The following is a 23,666-nucleotide window of genomic DNA, read 5'->3' on the forward strand; positions in this document are numbered from 1 at the left end:
TGGAAGAAAGGTCTAACACCTTCGCTACCTTACATACACTACAACACTTCTCTTATGCCAGAAAGAAGAGTTCACTTCACTTGTCGTCAGTCTTCGTGGGACATCAGGGAGTTCTGGGAAGGGGTTTGATGACGCTAGGTGCTTTGGTCCCACGACGCCAGAGAATCAGCGTTCTAAGATCACCTTATAGAGCAACCCTAACGGGCTCGGTCAAGGGCACGTGAGCCCTTGAGTTCAACGGGAACCATCCTGACAGGCCGGCCGGGCGAGGAGTAATCATAGGGCATTGGGTTATCCCGCCGGGATGCACAGCTCCTGAAATGACCCCTTCGCTCCCGGTTACGGGGATAGGAACCATAGTAGCCACTGATCAGTGTCGGTCTAGCCAGCGATGCTGGAGCAGTATGGCGACTGCAACATCCGGGTTGGTGTGGGAGCGGTTACTTTCTGTGTAGAACCTGCTAAATTCGACGATTGGATCGACGACGCCAAGCTGGCAGTCCGGGCGGAGATTGGCTAGCATCAGTGCATATATACGTTTCTTGTGCTGATTAAAATCGCGAGTAAGTGGCGAAGAAATCGCGAGAGGTACGGGGCCGTGGGTTGGTGACAGTGGCATTTCAAATTGTCCATGTCTGGGACAGACACGGCAATGCCATCAAACCAAGAAAGCCAGTAGCCTGTTTGAATCGGGTTTTGCGTTGCTGCAATTATTTTTACATACGCAAAGCCCTCAACCGAAGCGTCCCTAGTCGCGGCTGCCGCGAGGGCTGAAGCCGAGGCTGGGGCCTTGGGTTGAGCCAGTTCGTCCGAGCGAAGGCTCGATCCATCCGACGCTTAAAAAAAAGAGAAGTCAGAACCCGGGGTCAGGGTGGCGGCCTGGGGTCCTGATGGCGCCGAAGGACACACGTAGCTTGGGCAGTATTGAGACTGGGGCTCGTGGGTCATCCACTGGGGTCCAACATTACTCTGTCGATGTTGGCTGTGGTGTCCAACATCCCGAATCCTTGTGTACTCTTCATAACCGTAGGTGGCATACTTCGGGGCGAAGGCGGACCCATTTCCGCCACGTCCGCCATGTCTACGTCCTGAATGCCAGGGGGGTCTCTTTTTCGGAAGGCGAAGGCTGCGGCGTCCATATTGCCATCGCTGTCGTTATCATCGCCCTCGGCTCCTGCGTTTCCCGACTCCGACTGCATTTCCTCATCCATGAGCGCCACGAACCTACCAAGGAGTACATTGAAGCATCCGCCGCTTCTGTCCGCGGTCCATCCGACAGAGGTCCCACATGAGTGCACCTCCGCTCCCTGGCCAAGCCGCTACTGTAATGGGCCCTCCCAAGTTACATACGTAGGTAGTTCTATAGGTTCTTTGTAGTGGCTCACACCATTACATAAGTCGGTAGACTTGCATTACAAAAGTAGGTGCAGCAGCACACGAGTAGCGTGTGCTGAACTGCCGTCACCATATTCGTTGAAATATGGGGAGCCAGACCCATAATCAACCAATAAGTAGCTGACGTGTATTTGAGTGGTCAGGGCAAGCCGCCCTGGACCTAAATAAAAACAGAGTTGATTTTTCTTCAGACTAAGTACTTGGTTTCAGTATCACTGGACTTGTACGCTTCCTCATCACTACGTGTAAGCAAGTAACGGACAACACAGGCCCGTTACACCTGGTAGCACTTTGTAGTCCTTCCCATGACCAAGTTCACGAAGAGCCAAGGTATGACGTTTGAAACTCCAGGGCCGACCCTGGAACATGCTGTTTTCCCTCATCTCACTCGTGTCGAGTGGGAAGCCCTTTACCGCCTCGCGGCGGTGTCTGGTGAGGCTGTAATCGCGTCGCTGCTGAGCCCAGCGACGTCCGACCAACAACGCCAAGCAGCCCAAGAGTTCATGGAACGCGAGCTAGCCGATGCGAATCGGCGAGCAACAACTCCCGCGCGTTCCTCGAAAAATGATGTCGTGAAGCTAGAGACGTCTACCTACTCCGGTGAAGGAGCGAATTGCCTCCCGCTGAACCGGTGGTTTCGCGAGATCGACATCGCGATTGCTTCGAGAATGATCGAAGCGCAAGAGACAATGGTCAATTTTTTATTGTCCCGGTTGTCCGGGAAGGCCAAGGAATGGGCCCTCGGTAAACTTGTCGTTGATTACGACGCATTCCCCACTCTGGAGTCTCTCCAGCAAGATCTCAGGCTCGCGTTCGAGCCGCCTCAAGACGAGTCCCGCGTGCGTGCCGAGTTCTTCGCCTTTCGTCAAGGTAAAATGACTATGCGCAACTACGTTCAAAAGACTCGCCACCTCGCGTCATGCATCGCGACAAAACCGATTGACACAGCATCGCAGGTCCATGTATTCGTATTCGGCATGTGTGAAGGCATGACACGGTACTGCCTGACCCGAGCGGAACCTTCCTCTCTCGAGGAAGCATTCGCCCTCGCATTACGCGAAGACTATGTTGTGGCGGCGTCTTACGCGCGCGCGATGTCTACGGCAGCTCGTGAGTCAGCCCCCGAGCCCATGGAGATCGACGCGATTGACGCGTCGAATAATCATCGTCAGTCGACTTCTCGTGGGCCCAGCGGCCGTCCCAATCGCCCGCTCACTTGCTTCCGCTGCCGGAAGATCGGTCATCGCGCGGCGGAATGCCGCGCGCCAGCGCGGGTACTCGCGCACACCGCCGATGTCTCACCTGCCGTTCAGTCAAAAAACGATCAGGGTCAGTAGGTGTGGGGCGCCCTACTGGCTGGAATGGAGGTCCGGGCCCCCCGGTGGGATACCCAACCTTCTAGCCCTCCTGTGCTCCACGCACCCCTTAATGCCACCACCACGTCGGGCGACTCGAGGCTGATCATCGTCAGTCTTCATGTCGCCGGAGCCCGGCGATCACTTCGCGCACTCCTGAACTCAGGAGCGTCGAACAACTTCTTTCGCGAATCGAGCTTATCGATGCTTCCAAGAGAGATCGCAGTCCGTAATGGTCGAGGTCAGGTCGTCGTCAAACTTGCTGACGGAAAGCCACGCCGCGTCGCGCGGCGCGAGATCACGTTGCCGTACACATTCGACGGCTTCCGCAGCAACGACGACTTCCTCGTGATTGAGATGAGCTACGCGTTCGACTCCATCTTGGGCATCCCGTGGCTGTCACGATATCAGCCAGAGATTGACTGGTTGGCTCGGTCGGTTAGACACCGCTCTGGCTTCGATGTGAGTGAGGTGTTCACGCACCTCCTGGTTGCCGAGAAGGACTGGCCCCATGTCGGGGTCGTGGACCGGCTGTCCACAATGCAGGTTGAGCAGAGAGCGAGCGATGGCCCTCTCTGTATGTCTTGCACAGCGCAGTTGCGCGAAACCCCCATCGCTGCGAAGCGAGGTTGTTAACACTTTGGCGGTAGAGCAGGGGCTCCCGCAATCCGAGCAGGCGGTCAAGCATGAGTTCCCGTCACGCAACACGACGGTCGAGCATGGGTTCCCGTCACGCAACACGGCGGTCGAGCATGGGTTCCCGCAACACACCAAGGCGGTTGAGCATAGGTTCCTGCAAAACACTCTAGCGGCTGAGCAGAGGTTCCTAAAACGCGATTCGGCGGTCGAGCAGTTAGAGCTCCCGTCATCTACAGCGGTGGTCCAGCAATTGACACTCCCACCGGCTACGACGGCGATCGAGCAGGGGCTCTCGCCAGTCGATGGTGCGGTCGAGCATCGAGATCTCCCGCGCACTACCGACACGGTTGATGGTGCCCTTTCGTGTCTGGACGGGGGGTGATCCCTCGTCCAGCGATAGCGAGTCTTCAGGCTCGAGCAGCGGTTCGAGACACCACAAGATGAAATCCAAGCGACGCCGTCTGAACCGACGTGGTCAGCCCACCGCCGATATCGCAGTGAATAAGTCCATACACGTCCTGGAACACGTGAAAGGAGGCGCCGTTTGCTCACGCACATTAGACATTGAGAGCCCACCTCGCGAAGCTTCTTCCATCACACACCTTCCGGGTCTTTCTTGGAAGCATTTTCTGCGCGATCTGCAGTCAGGAGACATCGAGCAGGTCTGCTTGATAACCGAGTCTGCATCGGCGGAAGCGATCCACACGGTCGCTACCGACAATCTTCCACTTCGTCCAAAGAACGCTGAGCCGAAGTCGGCGCACGAAGAGCGCTTCGCTGCCCAGTCGTGGGAGTCACTCCGCGACTCGGGCAATCCAGTATACGTCACCGTCCGCGAGCTCGCGGATGTTTTTCCCGACAAGATTCCAGCTGAGCTCCCTGCTGACAGAGACATTCGCCATGAGATTGATCTCACGCCGGGTTCCAAGTACTGTGTGACGCGACAGTGGCCTCTTCCACGCGATCAGGTTAAAGCCATTGACGACTTCTTCGAGAGCCGCCGCAAAGCGGGTCACGTGCGCGATTGTACTTCGCCACACACGAGTCCGATGTTCTGCGTGAAGAAGGCCACGGGTGGTAGTCGCATTGTTCACGCTTTTAACAAGCTAATGGGCGCCACCATCCCAGCACAAACTCCGAGGTCTCGGAAGGATATGGTACTTGACACCATGGGCCGCAGTGTTATTTTCAGCGCCATCGACCTGACCGATGGCTTCTATCAGATCTTGATGCGACTCAGCGACATCCCGCTCACAGCGGTGAGCACTCCCAGCGGGATGCTGTGGGAGTGGCTTGTCATACCGCAGGGCCTGAAAAACGCACCAGCCACGTTCAATCGCATATTTCCCACGGTCTGTGCCCACTTCGCTACTTCGCCCCGAGCTACTTCGATGACATCTTCGTTCTCAGCCGCGCTGAGGGCGATCTCAGCGCCACAGAAATTCACTTGAATCACTTACGACAAGTGTTCCAAGTCATGCGCGAAAACAAACTGTACGCGAACTTGAAGAAGTGCATCTTCTGTGCCCCGGAGAATCCGGTGCTTGGCTGTTATGTGAGCAAAAATGGTGTCCGAGCGGATCCTGAGAAGGTCTCGTCCATTTGTGCGTGGCCCACGCCGCAGAATCAGACTGAATTGCGTCAGTGGCTTGGCCTCGCAAATTATCTTCACAAGTACACAAAAAATTACGCTGGTCTGATCCAGCCATTGTCTTCATTGCTGAAGAAAGACATCACGTGGTCGAGGACTCCCGAACATCAGTCAGCCTTTAATGCAGTGAAGAAAAGCTTGGCGGAGACCCCAATCCTGGCGCTTCCAGATGGCTCAAAGCCATTCTACGTTGTTTGCGACGCGAGCGACTTCGCCATCGGCTGTGCTCTAATGCAATTCGACGACGAAGGTCGCGAACGCGTCGTGAGTTACCAATCCAGACTGATGAAGCCCGCTGAGAAAAATTATCCGGTCCACGACAAGGAACTCCTTGCGATGCGCTATGCACTGATCAAATTCAGAGTGTACTTACTCGGTGAGCAGACATTCGCGATCTACACAGATCACACGTCGCTGCGAACAGCGACAAGGAGCCCTCATCTCTCTCAGCGCATGGCACGATGGGTGTCATTCTTCTCCGAGTACAATTTCGTCGTTCACTACAAGCCAGGCAAGAATAACATTTTTGTGGATGTTCTATCTCGGCGCCCCGATTACGATCCACGCCGAGATTTGGGTCGTCAGTCACTTGAAGACGGGGACGACGACGAATTGGATTGCGCCACATGTGTGGCTGCAGGTGTGAACCTGATGACGGCGGTATCTATAATACTTCCCCTGCGGGAAGAGATCTCTGCCGCGTATCGAGATGACTCGATATATGCCGGTATCATGGAAAACCTTCGCACACCAATTGATGTCACACTAAAGACACTGAGCCGCTCCACGCGCAACCAGATGCACAGATACCAACTTGACGGTGATCTGCTGATGTACAGTATCGATCGAGCCAGCCGACGACACTTTCTCCAGCCTCTTGCATCCGATTCCACCGCCGGATGAATGCGCACCATGATCTCTGCAAAGCTTCGTACGACGCGCCGTCGAGTGTTTTGTTCTGGAGACGCCTGAAGCGCCGAAAGTGGTCTTACATGGTGTCCAGCGCGTCCGGGGTCACCGCCCCGAACAAGGCTTACGGCGCCCACGGCTTCATATCCTCGTTCATTACGCTCGGCCGAACTCCAAGTCGACTCACGCTTTCAGGTGCGATATCAGCGGTCCACCCACTGTTCAGCGTCGTCGCTGACGCTGGAGCCGTCCGCGTTGTTCCGCTTCCTGTCTGGTTCGCCGCCTCCGTCTGCTGCGCCATATTGTTCTCGTCCGCGCAAGTTGTATTGTGCTGCTCCTGGGTTTCGCAGGAGCTCCCGCCCGTCAAGTTCTCAAGCGTTTTCTTCTCCGCCATTTCCCAGTTTTTCCCGATTGTTCTCCGAAGTGCACCCACGTTGGGTGCTTGCTGTCATAAGAGGGGGGTGATGTAATGGGCCCTCCCAAGTTACATATGTAGGTAGTTTTATAGGTTCTTTGTAGTGGTTCACACAATTACATAAGTAGGTAGATTTGCATTACAAAAGTAGGTGCAGATAGCGTGTGCTGAACTGCCGTCATCTTATTGGTTGAAATATGGGAGCCAGACCCGTAATCAACCAATAAGGACTTAACGTGTATTTGAGTGGTCAGGGCAAGCCGCCCTGGACCTAAATAAAAACAGAGTTTTTTTCCTTCAAACCAAGTACTTGGTTTAAGTATCACTGGACTTGTAAGCTTCCTCATCACTACGTGTAAGCAAGTAACGGACACCCCAGGCCCGGTACAGCTACGGCCAATGCGTCAGTGTGATTAGATTGAGTGTTCTCAGACTGGTTGTCCAGTGGGTTACCCCAAAATGCGGCCGTCGGTGTATGGTCTGTTGCTTGGTTCCTCCCAGTAGCTTGGTTGCGCACAATCGTACACGGTAGTTCCCGCCTGTAACCACGATCATTTTCACATTAGGTGGTAGAATCGTAGGTGGCGCGCTGGACGGTGAATCCAACATGGCCATCGATACGAGTTCAGCTTGCGTGTGGTCCACGGACGCCGCTTTAGCTGAAAGCTCGGTATCCATCGGCTTTCAAAACTGGTAAAAGCTAGATGCGTCGGAGAGCCTGCAGGTGGTGGCTTGTCTGACGTCAAACACTTTGGTTGACCCCGTGAAGCCTCGTTGATCTCTGGAGCGTTATTGCTCCAAATGCCCTGGCTGAACCTGACCAAGCGCTGCCGTATGCTTAGGTGAGTAACAGCGGGTGTAAGGACGGCTTTGAAATGGGAGATGATGGTGGATCACCACCGCGGGCGCTCCGAGTTTCACGTTCGTAACCTCTTTCAGGACCGGGGAGCATTCCTCTTGCGCACAACGGACCCGAAAATACCGGTTGGCCACTACTGCAGTGGGCCCCAAGCGAGGACGTTTTCCATCCAACACCGATACGCCAGCGATCTGGGGAGAGCCTGCACCACCGTTGCTGTGCCGATTTGGTCGGCTCCTAAAATTCTTATCGAGTAAAGTCGTCGGAGATGGGGCTGCGTGTCGGTACCTGACAGTAGGTTGCCAGATTCATCCACCTCGATGACCACACGCTGTAGACGCAAGTTACGGCCGAGGTAAAAGGCCGTAAGTCGCTTAGAGTGGTAGATAAACTTGAGCGTGTGGCTACCGTCAAAGTAAACCATTTTGAGATCCTGCTGCAGACAGCAGATGAACGATTTTCCCGTGGTGAAATCTGTGTTGGCCTTAGCCAGTTCTCCCATCACAAACGCGTGCGACATGCTCTTGCTCAAGCGTACCTGGGGTGGAACGTCTGCTGTGCCCACGCACTCAATATGCTGCTCGTGGAATTGCCTCACCATGGCCCTCTCCAGTACCGACATGGTCTTTTTTAGGAAAGAAGTAGGATAGCTAAGTATCAGCTCCCCGCACAAGTACGGTAGTAGGGCAGCATTCTCGTCCGTGGTCTTTTCCGAAGGCTGGCATCCGAACAGACTTTGGATGGCGCGTACGATAGTGCACGTGTGTATCCGTGAGCGACGGTAATATTGCGTTCGACCAGTCCTTCGCGAGTGTGGCCGTCAGTCTCGCCGCCACACTGGACGGTCATCGCTGCTGGCTCATGTCCGCTGAAACCCGTCTGTCCGGTAGCGGAGATGGTGTGCGCATCCCGCTGCGTCGGACCGCGGGGTGCTGCGTGTCTAGAGCGTACGAGCTACGCCATCCGATCTCGTAAGCGAGTTCCTCCGGCGCGTCCGATGGTCATCGTGTGAAAATGTGTAGCGCCAAAAATGGAGTTTGGGACGATATGTGCGCTAGATGTGCTCTTGCAATTAGTTCCTAAATATATCACGAAGAAGAAAGCGTGTATGCACGTCCTGACGCCAGGATATAGGGTGAAGCATCATTAATAGGAATTCCGTGTAGCATCAGCCGTGGTGAAGACATCCAAGAAACGAGCCACTTCCGGTGATGTCCGTACTCATCGAGCGTTCGAAAGTTCGTCAATCTCAAACATGTTTCTGCCGCGTCTTTCAAGCCGCAGCACATCCCACATCGCTAATGGGTTCTTGCACAATTGTTGCGCAACCATAAGCACCGCCTGGAAACGTTCATGAATCTGCTACTCCGCGCTGCAAAAGACATTTCGTATCGCCACGGGTGCGTTCCGTGTAAACGATTCGAAATTGCTGCTCAGCTAGTGGCCGACTTCCTGGTAGAGTCATACCAACTGCAAATCTGGAAGCCATTCAATTAACTCCGATTAAAAAGGCAAGCATGTAGTAGTCTCTTCTTGGCAGATTTGCCTGAATCAGATTGTTACATAATTGGAGAGCAAATTAATCCTGTTTTCTAGACTACAGTAGTCCACAACACAAGCTTTATAAACGCGTAGCGGGTAGGCACTTATTAACTAGAATATTTGTGTAACGATTAGTTTGGATTTAGATACAGGGGGGGGGCAAAGGGGGGACGTTTTGAAATTTCTTAAAAGGACGTTTATTACGTGAAATACGTTTTTGTTCCGTTGGTGCCGTTGCCAGAGCCATCGGTTTTCATTTGGCTATAGATCGGTGTCCCATTAGACGTGAATTCCCGAATAAAGTGACTTTTTACAGGGAGGACAGCTTTAGCTGGCTAGACAGCCTGATCAATATTAATACATTGGCGGTGTGGGCCCCCAGGGTTTAATTGCGCGATTGCTACCTGAGTCGATAGTCCACAGACTGGCCCTGGGAACACGAAATATTAAGCGACACATTGATCCTTTACGCTTCCCAATAGCTATCTTACAATATCTATCTCCCAATTTTATATTAAGCGGGAAATCGCCTGTTCGTTTTACGTACTTAGCTTTTAAAGTGCGAAAAACGCGAATGACAATGAGTTTTATTACTTCCTTTGACTTACAGAATAAATGAATATTTCTTATCTACACTATTGAAAATTCTGAGGTTAATTATTTATTAGTTTAGGATACCGAGATTGCGCAATAGCTTAAATATATATAAAATATTTAATGCTTCAATGATGTGTCAAACAAATGATTCTGTTTTATTCACAATAGGCCACAGGCCAAAAAAGTGAATTTTTCGTCAGTTATGTGCATGTACCTTATATAGCAGTATTTGCACGATACAACGCTATTTGGCGCCAACAATACAGTTTCAAATTTAAAACGCCATAATAATTCTAAGCTGCGATATTTTCGCATATAACTCAATCACTTTTAATATAACTAGACTGCAGCTGTAATATTCAAGTATACATAACAGCGTGGTATCATTGGCAAAAATATGTATCTGAAGCTAGTGCGACATCGTATTATCTGTAGTATCTCTGGTTTTCGCGAAATCCTGGACATTTAATCTGGAAAAAAAATCAAAGCACAGAGAGGAAGTTCAGATTCACTTGTCAATTACCAAGATGCCCAGTACAGCCAGCCAAGTGTTCGACCGCCTCAACCGACAGTGGGAGTACGAGACCTCCAACCTCGTTGTTAGCCATGAGAACTATGGCGATGTCGCTCGCTATATAGAGGAAGAAGTCTCCGATTCTGGCTCACCTATTACCCCTTGGCCGATTGATGGCAAGTTGGAAAGTGAGGAAGATGAAGTGTCTAGCTGCTGTATTTGCACTTGTAGAGTACCTGATAGTGTATAGGCAGAACCCAGGTGTCGTTGAAATAGACCGACTCTTGGGTAGAAGCCTCCATAATTAAATTTTTGGGCCACAAATGTAGCCAACTGTATTTCATAGGATCGTACTTGTACCAGAAGTAACGGTCTGAGCCATGAGATACGAAAATATAAAAAACAGCAGGGTAAATGCGAAAAACAAGCATGTGCTTTTCCAAGAATCATGTTTTTCGGAATAAGGCATGGAGTTCGCATAAAATTAAATTTTATGCGAAATTAAGCACCATACGCTAAGACACACTTTTTGAGACTGTTATCTAATATTTAATAATATATTGTTTTCCAAAGAAATCACTAAAATATTCCGGGCATCACTTCATCTAGCGATTGCCGTAGGTGCACCCGTGCATTATCACACTTCGCCTTGCCTCCGCCTCGATATATAACGACATATTCTTTGCGATAAAGCGAACGACCAAACTTGGGAGCATTTCATAGTTACAAAAAAGTACTTCAAAATACACGACCTGATAGGAAGGTCATCGCTTTTGCTGAAAGTTACGTCACCAATGATGATCGACAGGTGTCTATAATGAATGGAAGAGTGGTTGACTTTGGTACAATAATCTTCTTCCAACGTAGTTTTTGGTATGGGTTTTCCAGCCATTACTGCCTTTATGTGACCATTTAAACTATCATTTTAGGAATTAAAATTAAAGTATATATGAGAGCGAGCTTAACCCCTTTATTACCGCGAATTCAGGCCACGAACCGCCTTATTTTACGTCGTAACTTACAGCATACAATTATCTCGGAGTTTGTATTAGTCTGTCTTTTCCACTTGTCTAATCATTAAGATGGGACTATAAGTTATACAGAGGTTTCCGATTTTTACGTCGTAACACTGACGACGTACTTCAGCATCGCTGACTAACAAGTACACAGATACAACTTAGCCGATCATGTGATCGGGATCACAATCCACAAACACAGTTATAAACGGAGCTACACAGCACAGCAATCATATGAAACTCAACAAAATGCATTAGTAGCATTGCTAAAAACCGTACGGGAGGCTCACTAGCTCTCTTCTTTCTCCTCAGACAAGATTTCTCGACGTGTCTTCTTTCGCACTCCGGCGGCCTTGGGGGCACGGCGCAGAACGACACGCTTACCTAGGTGACTCGGAATTGACGCGCCACATTCGAAGTCGTCGTGCCACACTTGAAAACACGTTGTATCCGTGCCTCTGCGCGCCTTGGGACAGAGGAAGCACTTTGCATCACCCTGCGAGCAGTCTTCACAGTAGTAAGTAGTCTGGTAGCTTTTCTTCTGCTCACCTCGATAGAGGGAGCACACCTTGCAAGAGCGCTGGCGCCGCTTCTGAACGCCCGATACAATCACCCAATCATCAAGCTGCTTGTGTACGTGGGAAGCGTTGCGGCGGCGCTTTGGCGCGCTTGGAGACGGTGATGGCGCTGCTGTTTTGAAGTCTTCGTCCGTGAGCTGCGTGAGCTGCTTGTGCAGCAACTTGTACCAGTCCACGCGCTTCATTGGGGCGACGCCGTCGAGGCGACAGGCCTCCTTGTGTGTGATGTACGCGTTTACAAGCGCTAAGTCAAACAGACCTAAGAATAGACCCTTATAGTACTTTCGGAACCTGAAAGAAGTCTGGACGGAGAACGTTTGAAGGCGGAGTTGATCATGCACATCAACTCCGCCCATCCAGCGCTGGTAATCGGTCACCAGTTTGGGACAGCTGAACGTCGACTGCCCCACCGTCTTCAGGGTTTCTCTTGATGGTATCTTCGGCCATTGACACCCCAGTGGCCAGGTAGTGCACAGGCTTGCGGTCCCACCAGTGGCATGCAACTATGGTGGGCACCGCAACCGACCTTGAGTACGTGAATGACCCGCGCTCTACTGTGGTTGGTCGTGTTTTCCTTCGCTCAACGACGTGCTTGTCGAATCCCAGCCTTGACGTCATGATTGTTCCAATCATGTAGACCGACATTGAAAGCAGTTGAATGGCGAGAGCAACGGAGGTGTAGAATCTGTCGACAACAATGACACGAAATCCGGGGTCGTTCTCATCCAACACAGCCTTCAAATTTCGAATTACAGCGGCTGCTCCTGTCTTGTGGTCAAACGCCTGACTTGCACTTTCATGGTTTTGACGCTTCCCTACATATATCTCGAATCTAAAGTCGTAAGTGACAACATAATGCAAATGTCAGACCATCAAGTCATAACTTACGACTTTGCAACACTTATAAAAAAAATGCGCACCTGTGGCAGTAAGCAGACACTGCGTCGCACGTCATGAACATCTTGGTGCCATAACGGTGCGGCTTGTCCGGCATAAACAAACGGGTACTGTTACGCTTGGACGTTTGAGGAAGTACACCTTCGTCGAAAGAGATGATTGCAGCTACTATCCACGCAGCTAGGAATGTCATTTGAAGTACGTCAACAACAGCTCGCAGTTTCCACAACTTGTCTCTTTTGTCAGCTGTGTCATTGTTGCAGAAATGTAGATCTCGTAGGATAGAAGTACAGCGATTTCGAGAAATGAAATTGCCAAACCGTCCCGCCGAAAGCGCGCCATCATCGGTCATAGCCCAGTGATCTGAAAACGGACGGGTAGGGCTGAGCATATGAGCTACAAGTAGACCCATGACACAAAGAATCTCGCGCGGTACGTAATCAGGTTCGACTCGTATGCGGCGGCGAACATCCCGTAGCGTTTGACCTGGTACGCTGCGTCCTTCACGAACGAGACGTGCACGCTCTTGGCGCGCCTTTTCCTCGAGGTGTGACCTTTTGTATCTGTTTGTCTCGCTCGTGATGAATGTCCACAGGTTCACCGGCATAAAATAGAATAGCAATTCCAATGGAGAATCCTTTTTAGCACGAAGTGCTTCCACAGGCCTAGCCGCTTGATCCTTCATATCTTTGAACGCGCTATTGTCGGTTTCATACTCGGAGGATGCAGGAGTCCACGCCATCGAACGAAGTGTAATCTGGTTCATGTCTTCGATAGATAGAGAACCCCCCAAGCAATCAATAAATGCTGCATCCATAAGAGGCGCCTCTTCTTCGTCAGATGACACGTCGTCACCAATTTGTCTTTGAACAATATCACTATCATCATCTGATCCAAAGCCATCCGACTCCGAGTCCATGCTCTCATACTCGTCTGCATTGTCCTCGTCCTTCATGATGTTCACGTCCTCTTGTAGCAAGCCACGATCTTCTCTCGAGTTTGTTCGCTCATCGTTTCGTCTCGAGTTTGTTGGTGTCACAGGCTCGACAACAGCACCATTTTGACCGGCGCATAGTGACAGCGCTACATCAGGTTCATCACCGCTCATAGCTCCACAAAATATCTCGTCTATGGTGTTTGCTGCAAGCGCAATACTTGTGTCTATCTGTGACGCCCTTGAGCTCTCATCCTCTATGTGCGGACTTGTGGCGCATAGCGGAAGTTCTGCAGGTGTCTCGCTGTCCTCGCTATCGGATCCAAACAATGCTTCAACGGTGTTCGCTGAGAGAGCAACACTCGTGTCTATCTGAGACGGTGTTACCCTCTCACACTCTGCAGGAACTTCTGGCTCACCTTCTTCACTCTCGTCGTCTCTGTCGTCGCCTGCACCTCCCTCGTCAGCGCCAATGATGCCCTGTTCAAACGCATACTTTACTACCGCATGTTCTCCTTCGCATACACAGCACAGAGCACGTATTAGACACACTCACAATAGACTAACCACATCAGACTTACCGACAAACATGTTCACGCCCTCGATGTGTAGCTCCTTTGCAGCGTTCGGTGGGTAGTACGAGTGCAAATTGGACAGCCGCGTTGGCCTCTTTGACGTCCATCCGACACGCACGAGCTGACGCCATAGATGACCAAAATCCACATCTCGCACGTCGATTCCTGAGAGCGCCTCTGCTTGAGCTTTTGACCGCTTGCTTGTTCTGACCGGCATCTTTGCTTGAGCCCGCAAATTCTGTACTGGTGGAGAACATCCACCGTCCACCAAACGTACGGTCCCCAGATAGTGGGACAGTGAATCCACCTACAGCCTTTTTCTCCCCTGTCGCCCACTACCTTTCCAAGCTTATATTTTTTTTGCAGAGAAACAGACTTGATTAAAGTATGTGATCGTCGCATCTGAGCCATTTCCTGTTTATCTTGACAGTTAAGTCGTAACTTACGACTTAAGGTTTTCACTACGTCGTAAGTTACGACGTTGGTAACCAAGGGGTTAATCTGGCCATATAGTACTAAGAGGTAATTGATTCTATTTTAGCGCAAAGAACTGCCAATCAGTTGCTTACAAACCACTCAGATGTACAAAGTATGTACATTTGAGTGATATATTATATATAACCAATTGTTTGGAAGGAACATCGTGTGATTCCTTGACTAACATCGTGTGATTCCTTGACTAATCAGTCGAAAGAAACATATGTCGGTCATATTGGAAGTCATAGCTCACGACATCTTTGATGGCAGTCCAGTACGTTGGGTCTGGTAAACCCGGTGATCACAAATTAAATCATATATAAACAAACTGTCTCGATGAAGCAGTAGAATTTTATTAGATCGCTTCTACATGCATGGAAAACCCCACTAAGAAATCTGCCAATATATAGACGCCGACCAAGATTTTCTGAAAACAATTGTGTTTCGCCGAATATCACTTCTGTTTGAGGAAAAGTCGGGTTTACAGCAGATAGCAACACCTGTCCCTTGTCGTAAAACTTATTTTGGGGGAAGCAGACTGCGGGGTGACGTATATTTTTAGCAAACCTGCCCACTTAAGATATGGACAAGAAACTTTGAGGTTTTGAAAAACGTCGCTGCTATAGAAGATCGTCAGCTTTGCAAATCCTGTACTATTTCATGAGTAAAACTAAGACGGTGTTGGTGTGCACCTGCTCTCAAATATACTCATTATTGCCCGGCGAGGGGTCATTATTCGGGTGTGTTGTGTCCACTCATGCTACTAATGACTTTTCCATTGCACTTCTTGTTGGCAAAGAAAAACGGCCAGGTTTGCTTCACTTTTCGATTTGCTCAAGAGCTAATCAGTACAACCCACTACTCGTCAAAACGATGAATTTCCTTATCACCCTGGTCCTTTGTTACGCACTACTCTTCCCCGCACGCGCCGGCACGATAAATCACGATCAAGTTCAACCGTTTGCTCAACCCGATCCAGTAACGATATCCGAAAAGGCCGCTTTTTCAAGTACAGACCACAGCTACACATTGATTTTGGCTGTGTTTCCTTTGCAGCAGTGAATGCTGCCGGTGAGATTACTGGAGGACTCAAACAACGAAAGGAACGGATGGCTGTACTGAAGCTCCTTTGGGGTCTCAAACGTACTGCCGATCGACGTGGTACCAGGACAAGTGGGCGATGGTGTTTGCTTGGTACTTCCCGAAAGGATTTTTAGGCCCTGACCCCCGGATCCGCCACTACTGGGAGAGTATGGTAATATGGCTTGACAACCCAGCGTTGGAGAGTCCAACAATTCTTGGTGCGTCTTTGTCTCAACAGCTTCTAAAACCACGAAGGCAGTTTGGTTTGTTTAACTTCACAAAACCGAGAGAGCCTTATGACAGGCGAACCGTCATACCAATAACCGGATTTGTTGGAGCGCAAAGAAATCTTGTGAACAGAACGGGTAGATGGAGCTATTAGTATGAGTATATCCCTGGCTCTAACATATCCACCAGGGTAACGCACTATATGGACGGCACGTATAACTGGCTGGCGCTATCATATTCGTAGTCTGATGGTCAATATCCCGATCTCATCATGTGGGAGCAACTTACGGACGAAGCTCGCGCCGCTCTCAATACGGCAGATTTTGGGGAACCAAAGGATCCCTTTAACGACGCGAACTTCCAATCAACACTACGTCTTACCTGGCCATTTTAAACCCACAATTGGTCACAATACGATTGGGACGCCATAGCGTGTTGTACTTGATTCACTTTGACACCGACCGCGCGCAAGGGATCGATGAGCAAGAGTAGAGGCAACACTGCGATCTTAAATACCCTACAAAATACCATTTGTGAAGGCTAATGTTTCCTACATATACTCAAACAATACCATGTTATAGAAATTATCTGAAGTGGCGTCCTGTGCACGACCGACTCCAACCCGCTCTTGATTGCAGCTCGCTCCCTTAGGATCTCCAACTTTGACTAATACCAAGCCTTGCGCGGGGAAGCTCTGGATGTTAACAGAAGCGCAGCATCACTAGAGTTTCGCAAAGGCTGAATGTTTGGCATGCAGTGACTGATTACCCAATAGGGTCATTCACAAATGAAACATTTACCCTTCAAGCAACATCATCTTGAGAATTGGTTTGTTCCTCAACCCGCTCTTGATTGCAGCTCGCTCCCTAAAGATCTCCAGAGCTTCGCAAAGGCTGATATTTTGGTAATGCTTGGCATGCAGTCACTGATTTCCCGGAAGGGCCATTCACAAAAAGAAATATTTACCTAGTTCAAGCAACATCGTCTTGAGTGAATCGGTTACACAAACAACATTCACGCTCTTTTTCACTGATTCGGCTATTAATGTGCATTATATACCTGGCAGAATTCTTTATTTGCGTTGGTAGCCTCTTCATCTAATTTGAGAGTGCATTTTTGCTTAAACATTCCTCACTCTGATATAATAGTAACATCAAGTTCTACAGTTTAGCTTATGTGTAATTTTGAATTTCCACTTTTTACGAGAATAGTCGTATCGATTTATTTTAGGTGGAATCGCACCTCTGTAAAAACGCTGGAATCCAAATCGTTATATTCAGAGTCTGGAGATAATTAGCTTTGTCATTTACAGGAATGATCCATCGTGGGCAAACACTGCCATCGTAAGCCACTCAGAGATTTATCGATACAGCGAAGTGTGGCGCAGCCCAGTGCACGCTGAGAAGAGCAAAGGGACTCAGGTGCCCAACATGGTCCTGAGCAGAGGTAGCGGAGACAGCGTGTTAAATGCTCACAGAATATATGTGGCTTTCTCACCAACAAGTGGCCACTACCATACCACCGCACCTTTGCTTTTCCAGCATTTTTGAGGAGAAAACAATAGCTATGTGTGTGATGCACTTGCGCCTACGCTGTATTCACCTTCGCAACAAACGGCAAAGGTACTGTCCTCCCAGATAAAAGCCTTCTTTTAAAGTACTAGTGTGCCGTAATAAGGTTAAACGCTCTAGTGGTCGAATTGTATATTTTTTAGAACGTTGTTTACAGAATCCACATGGTAGCTCAAGAAGGCTACCTCCTTCCTTCAAAGTGAAGTTTTAGCGATGTTTAACCCCTTGAACGCGGAGGGATTCCAGTGCGCCCATTTCCCGAAACCCTATGCATGCTAACGTTTATTTCGGGGAAGGGTTCCAATTGAGAGCTTATTATGTTAGTTATCCTGTAGTATGGGTAATATGTCCCCCATGATTCCTTTGGTAGTTGTATGGAGTCAGAAGCGTTGTCATTCACAGCAAATTAGAGATATAGCACGATGCGAAGGAGACTTGTTGTCGATGTGAGTACATGAAGAAAAATTTCATTCAGTCGAAAACTCACATCAACAGCGTTTATTATAGAAAACGTACCCATATGATCTTGGCAGGAAGTCGTAAACACCATCATATCGCCTAAAATATTCTATCTGATTGATTCGAGCTCGACTCGATCATCCAAATTTGAAGTAGAACCCACAATATTGTGTTGCGTCTCTCAATCGAATGATACTTTCTTTCTAGTTGCTAACGAGTCCGCTACCTCCAAGAACCCGGCTCCACTAAGAAATCGGCTCCCTTTTTAGAAGTAGAAGCGGGCTTGACATGTGAATAGAGCTTGTTGATTGGCTACTCCAAGTGAGCCGGCTAATATAGAGCCCACGAAATACCGATGTTGGGCTCGGCTCGTCTCGTATGCTAAGCAAACTCCGGCTTCAGTCTCTGGTGTCATTCTTGGCGCTCAGTGAATTCATGGATTAAATGTTACTCGAAGGTAATCTAATGAAGAGGTCATCCGTTTCTTACGCTTTTTGTATGAGCCCTCTTATTGTTGCTAGAAGTTAAACGTGAGAAAATGTAGGGTTTGCTTCAGGAAATGATGCTTGCTATTTTTTCTTACCTACTTTGCTATACCGGTATGGTGAAACATGCGTATACGCATCCTCTAGCGTTTATTACTCACCGACGACTCCTCTCTCCCAAAACACTGACATTCATTCATGTAATAAACAAAAAATGATAACGAAATGTTGGCCTCCATTCCTCTTCTCTCCCGTCTGTTACAGAACGTGGACGACATAACGCATCCTGGCATGACTTCAGCGGACATCACGGACTTACCATCCGAGTCAAGTGAGACGGTCCATGACATCCCAATTTGCGTTATTGCTCTTGTAGTGACCTATTATTAACGTCAATGTTTTTTTTACTTGTCATTCGTCAAGTTATCCGCCATTGTTCATCAAACTGCTCAACACCACTCTACAAACTTGAACCATGGAGTACTCAGACCATGCCAACCTAATCGAGACGGCCTTGGAGGCTTTAAAAAGTCAGCAGTTTCGCCTCAAAGTGCAGCGCCGACGTATGGTGCGCTGGCGCCACCAACGAAAGGAAAAGCTGGCTACCATCCGTGACGAGATACAGCGTCTGGAAAATGTCTTGGAGCAGCTCCTTTATAAGGCACAAACGACTCTGCATCAGCTATCTCCAGAATCCACGAGTGCAGCCTTGTACCGAGTTACGATCGAGAGGGCGGCGCTGCATAGAGACAATCTACAACTGCAAGATGCGATTACCCGTCACCTCGAAATTGGAACCAAGCTCAAGCGCGAAACAGGCCAGTTTAGACGCGAACAACACCAAGTGTCCAAGGTAAAGGCGACCTCGAGTCAACTCGCTTTAGACAGCGAAGGGTGGTGGGTGCACTTCCCGAATGGAGAGCCGCCATTCTTCTTCCATCCGATTCCCGAGGACGAGTACCTGGACAAGTTGAAACAGCGCGAGGTTGAATTTACCGAGCGCCACCTATTCATCTCTTTCATCGGTAGCATGTTTGGCTGGTCGGTGGATTACGTGCCGCCGTTTCAACAAGCGTCGGGCACTACGATAGCGCATGCACGATTCTCGAAACGCCTTCGTTGCTCGCTGCCAGAAGCTTGCCAGACTTTAGAACGTCTCGACATCAGTCAGTGGCCAAGAATTATTTCACCTCGGAGCTGGGGGATTGAGCAGCGCGGTGATTCCTACTGCCAACCACTTCAGAAGTTTGTGAAGCAAGACGGTGTTGTGGTGTGCAACATTCCAGGCGACGTCCATCTTCGGTACATCGCTGCCGTGCAAAACAGGGTGTCAGTACTCCCAGATGGGAGACAGATGGCTAAGCACTGCATCATGATCGTGGACTCTGAAGCAAACGCACGAGAAGCGGCAGGATCGCAGAGTGACGTCAAGTGGGTTTTTCAAGGAGGAGAGAACTGCATATGGACAGAAGTGGATGAGAGTACGGTAGATGTCGTGTATGATCAGTGGTCGGAGTGCCTGAGCGAGGCGCACGGGTGGGAACTTTATGTTGATTGGATTCGCTTCGTGCTTTGTATGGAGGAACACATTGCACCGACCCGTTTGCTTCAGAAATAGACAAAAAGAGGCGAGTAGACTCTTTTGGCGAGATACCTTCTGAAAAATATACAATTTGGCATTTACTTACTAGTTTCCCAGAGTGTCATTCATACAGATGTTCTCATATTCGTCCGGTAAGCCGACCAAGCCTAACGAAGCGTAGATTGAAGTAGTAGCCCAGCCAACGAACAAGAGCAGCGTCTAATGGGTTCTGCCAAATTGTCAAACACTTCATTCTACATTCCTCCTCTCTGTACCGGTACAGCCAGAATCCTTCCCCAAGGCCGAAGGTCAGGCGGAACATCTCCGCCTTATTAAACCCTTGCTCAATTCAACGTATACACTTTCGTAAAATACCATTCTAAACGAATTATATACATGTACAATAGCTTGAATTTCTGCTAGTCAGCATACATGATGAGCCCGTTGATATACATGATGAGTCCATTGATAGTTATACAGCCACGGGAAAGACTTTCATAAATTAAATTAAACCTACCAAAACTTGAAAAGAAAACAGCGCCCAATTCGAAAAAAAAAGCTGTATACGCATTCCGAGTGGAGGTCGCAGACGACCTAGCTGTCAATTCCGGTTTTATTTAAGAACGTGAAGTACAGGAATGGTTCATTCAGTCGCCAACTCACATCAACAGCGTTTATTATAGAAAACGTACCCATATGATCTTGGCATGAGCTGACAGGAAGTCGAAAACACCATTATAATATCGCCTAAGATATTCTATATGATTGATTCGCCCTCGACTCGATCATCCAAATTTAAAGTAGAACCCACAACATTGTGTTGCGTCTGCTAATCGAATGACATACTTCCTTTCAAGCCCCAGTCCGGGCCCCCGATTTGCTAACAAGCCCGCTATCTTCGAGAGCCCGGCTCCACTAAAAAAAATCGGCTCAGTACTCAAATAGAGCTTGTTGATTGGCTACTCTAAGTGATCCGGCTAATATAGAGCCCACGAAATACCGATGTTGGGCTCGGCTCGTCTCGTATGCTAAGCGAATTCCGGCTTCAGTCTCTGGTGTCATTGTTGGCGCTCAGTGAATTCATGGATTAAATGTTACTCGAAGGTAATCTAATGAAGAGGTCATCCGTTTCTTACGCTTTTTGTATGAGCCCTCTTATTGTTGCTAGAAGTTAAACGTGAGAAAATGTAGGGTTTGCTTCAGGAAATGATGCTTGCTATTTTTTCTTACCTACTTTGCTATACCGGTATGGTGAAACATGCGTATACGCATCCTCTAACGTTTATTACTCACCGACGACTCCTCTCTCCCAAAACACTGACATTCATTCATGTAATAAACAAAAAATGATAACAAAATGTTGGCCTCCATTCCTCTTATCTCCCGTCTGTTACAGAACGTGGACGACATAACGCATCCTGGCATGACTTCAGCGGACATCACGGACTTACCATCCGAGTCAAGTGAGACGGTCCATGACATCCCAATTTGCGTTATTGCTCTTGTAGTGACCTATTATTAACGTCAATGTTTTTTTTACTTGTCATTCGTCAAGTTATTCGCCATTGTTCATCAAACTGCTCAACACCACTCTACAAACTTGAACCATGGAGTACTCAGACCATGCCAACCTAATTGAGACGGCCTTGGAGGCTTTAAAAAGTCAGCAGTTTCGCCTCAAAGTGCAGCGCCGACGTATGGTGCGCTGGCGCCACCAACGAAAGGAAAAGCTGGCTACCATCCGTGACGAGATACAGCGTCTGGAAAATGTCTTGGAGCAGCTCCTTTATAAGGCACAAACGACTCTGCATCAGCTATCTCCAGAATCCACGAGTGCAGCCTTGTACCGAGTTACGATCGAGAGGGCGGCGCTGCATAGAGACAATCTACAACTGCAAGATGCGATTACCCGTCACCTCGAAATTGGAACCAAGCTCAAGCGCGAAACAGACCAGTTTAGACGCGAACTACACCAAGTGTCCAAGGTAAAGGCGACCTCGAGTCAACTCGCTTTAGACAGCGAAGGGTGGTGGGTGCACTTCCCGAATGGAGAGCCGCCATTCTTCTTCCATCCGATTCCCGAGGACGAGTACCTGGACAAGTTGAAACAGCGCGAGGTTGAATTTACCGAGCGCCACCTATTCATCTCTTTCATCGACAACATGTTTGGCTGGTCAGTGGATTACGTGCCGCCGTTTCAACAAGCGTCGGGCACTACGATAGCGCATGCACGATTCTCGAAACGCCTTCGTTGCTCGCTGCCAGAAGCTTGCCAGACTTTAGGACGTATCGACATCAGTCAGTGGCCAAAAATTATTTCACCTCGGAGCTGGGGGCTTGAGCAGCGCGGTGACTCCTACTGCCAACCACTTCAGAAGTTTGTGAAGCAAGACGGTGTTGTGGTGTGGAACATTCCAGGCGACGTTCATCTTCGGTACATCGCTGCCGTGCAAAACAGGGTGTCAGTACTCCCAGATGGGAGACAGATGGCTAAGCACTGCATCATGATCGTGGACTCTGAAGCAAACGCACGCAGTCGAGAAGCGGCAGGATCGCAGAGTGACGTCAAGTGGGTTTTTCAAGGAGGAGAGAACTGCATATGGACAGAAGTGGATGAGAGTACGGTAGATGTCGTGTATGATCAGTGATCGGAGTGCCTGAGCGAGGCGCACGGGTGGGAACTTTATGTTGATTGGATTCGCTTCGTGCTTTGTATGGAGGAACACATTGCACCGACCCGTTTGCTTCAGAAATAGACAAAAAGAGGCGAGTAGACTCTTTTGGCGAGATACCTTCTGAAAAATATACAATTTGGCATTTACTTACTAGTTTCCCAGAGTGTCATTCATACAGATGTTCTCATATTCGTCCGGTAAGCCGACCAAGCCTAACGAAGCGTAGATTGAAGTAGTAGCCCAGCCAACGAACAAGAGCAGCGTCTAATGGGTTCTGCCAAATTGTCAAACACTTCATTCTACATTCCTCCTATCTGTACCGGTACAGCCAGAATCCTTCCCCAAGGCCAAAGGTCAGGCGGAACATCTCCGCCTTTTTAAACCTTTGCTCAATTCAACGTATACACTTTCGTAAAATACCATTCTAAATGAATTATATACATGTACAATAGCTTGAATTTCTGCTAGTCAGCATACATGATGAGCCCGTTGATATACATGATGAGTCCATTGATAGTTATACAGCCACGGGAAAGACTTTCATAAATTAAATTAAACCTACCAAAACTTGAAAAGAAAACAGCGCCCAATTCGAAAAAAAAAGCTGTATACGCATTCCGAGTGGAGGTCGCAGACGACCTAGCTGTCAATTCCGGTTTTATTTAGGAACGTGAAGTACAGGAATGGTTCATTCAGTCGCCAACTCACATCAACAGCGTTTATTATAGAAAACGTACCCATATGATCTTGGCATGAGCTGACAGGAAGTCGAAAACACCATTATAATATCGCCTAAGATATTCTATATGATTGATTCGCCCTCGACTCGATCATCCAAATTTAAAGTAGAACCCACAACATTGTGTTGCGTCTGCTAATCGAATGACATACTTCCTTTCAAGCCCCAGTCCGGGCCCCCGATTTGCTAACAAGCCCGCTATCTTCGAGAGCCCGGCTCCACTAAAAAAAATCGGCTCAGTACTCAAATAGAGCTTGTTGATTGGCTACTCTAAGTGATCCGGCTAATATAGAGCCCACGAAATACCGATGTTGGGCTCGGCTCGTCTCGTATGCTAAGCGAATTCCGGCTTCAGTCTCTGGTGTCATTGTTGGCGCTCAGTGAATTCATGAATTAAATGTTACTCGATGGTAATCAAATGAAGAGGTCATCCGTTTCTTACGCTTTTTGTATGAGCCCTCTTATTGTTGCTAGAAGTTAAACGTGAGAAA

General features: G+C 48.9%; 2 protein-coding genes and 1 pseudogene across 2 annotated transcripts; all 3 read left to right on the forward strand.

Annotated features, from left to right (window-relative positions):
* Positions 1 to 15,229: 15,229 nt before the first annotated feature.
* PITG_23020 lies at positions 15,230 to 16,052 on the forward strand (annotated as a pseudogene; the record flags this gene model as incomplete).
* Positions 16,053 to 18,654: 2,602 nt separating this feature from the next.
* Positions 18,655 to 19,797, forward strand: PITG_14523 (uncharacterized protein; the record flags this gene model as incomplete). Its single annotated transcript, XM_002898925.1, has 1 exon — positions 18,655 to 19,797. One exon carries the CDS (start codon positions 18,655 to 18,657, stop codon positions 19,795 to 19,797), a length of 1,143 nt encoding a protein of 380 aa, XP_002898971.1.
* A 1,529-nt stretch (positions 19,798 to 21,326) lies between these two features.
* On the forward strand, positions 21,327 to 22,409 carry PITG_14524 (uncharacterized protein; the record flags this gene model as incomplete). The annotated part of the gene is made up of 1 exon (XM_002898926.1): positions 21,327 to 22,409. The coding sequence occupies one exon, from the start codon at positions 21,369 to 21,371 to the stop codon at positions 22,407 to 22,409; it is 1,041 nt and encodes a 346-aa protein (XP_002898972.1).
* Between the last annotated feature and the right edge of the window lie 1,257 nt (positions 22,410 to 23,666).

Source organism: Phytophthora infestans, genomic scaffold (genome assembly GCF_000142945.1).
Source record: "Phytophthora infestans T30-4 supercont1.34 genomic scaffold, whole genome shotgun sequence".
Classification (NCBI taxonomy): domain Eukaryota; phylum Oomycota; class Peronosporomycetes; order Peronosporales; family Peronosporaceae; genus Phytophthora; species Phytophthora infestans.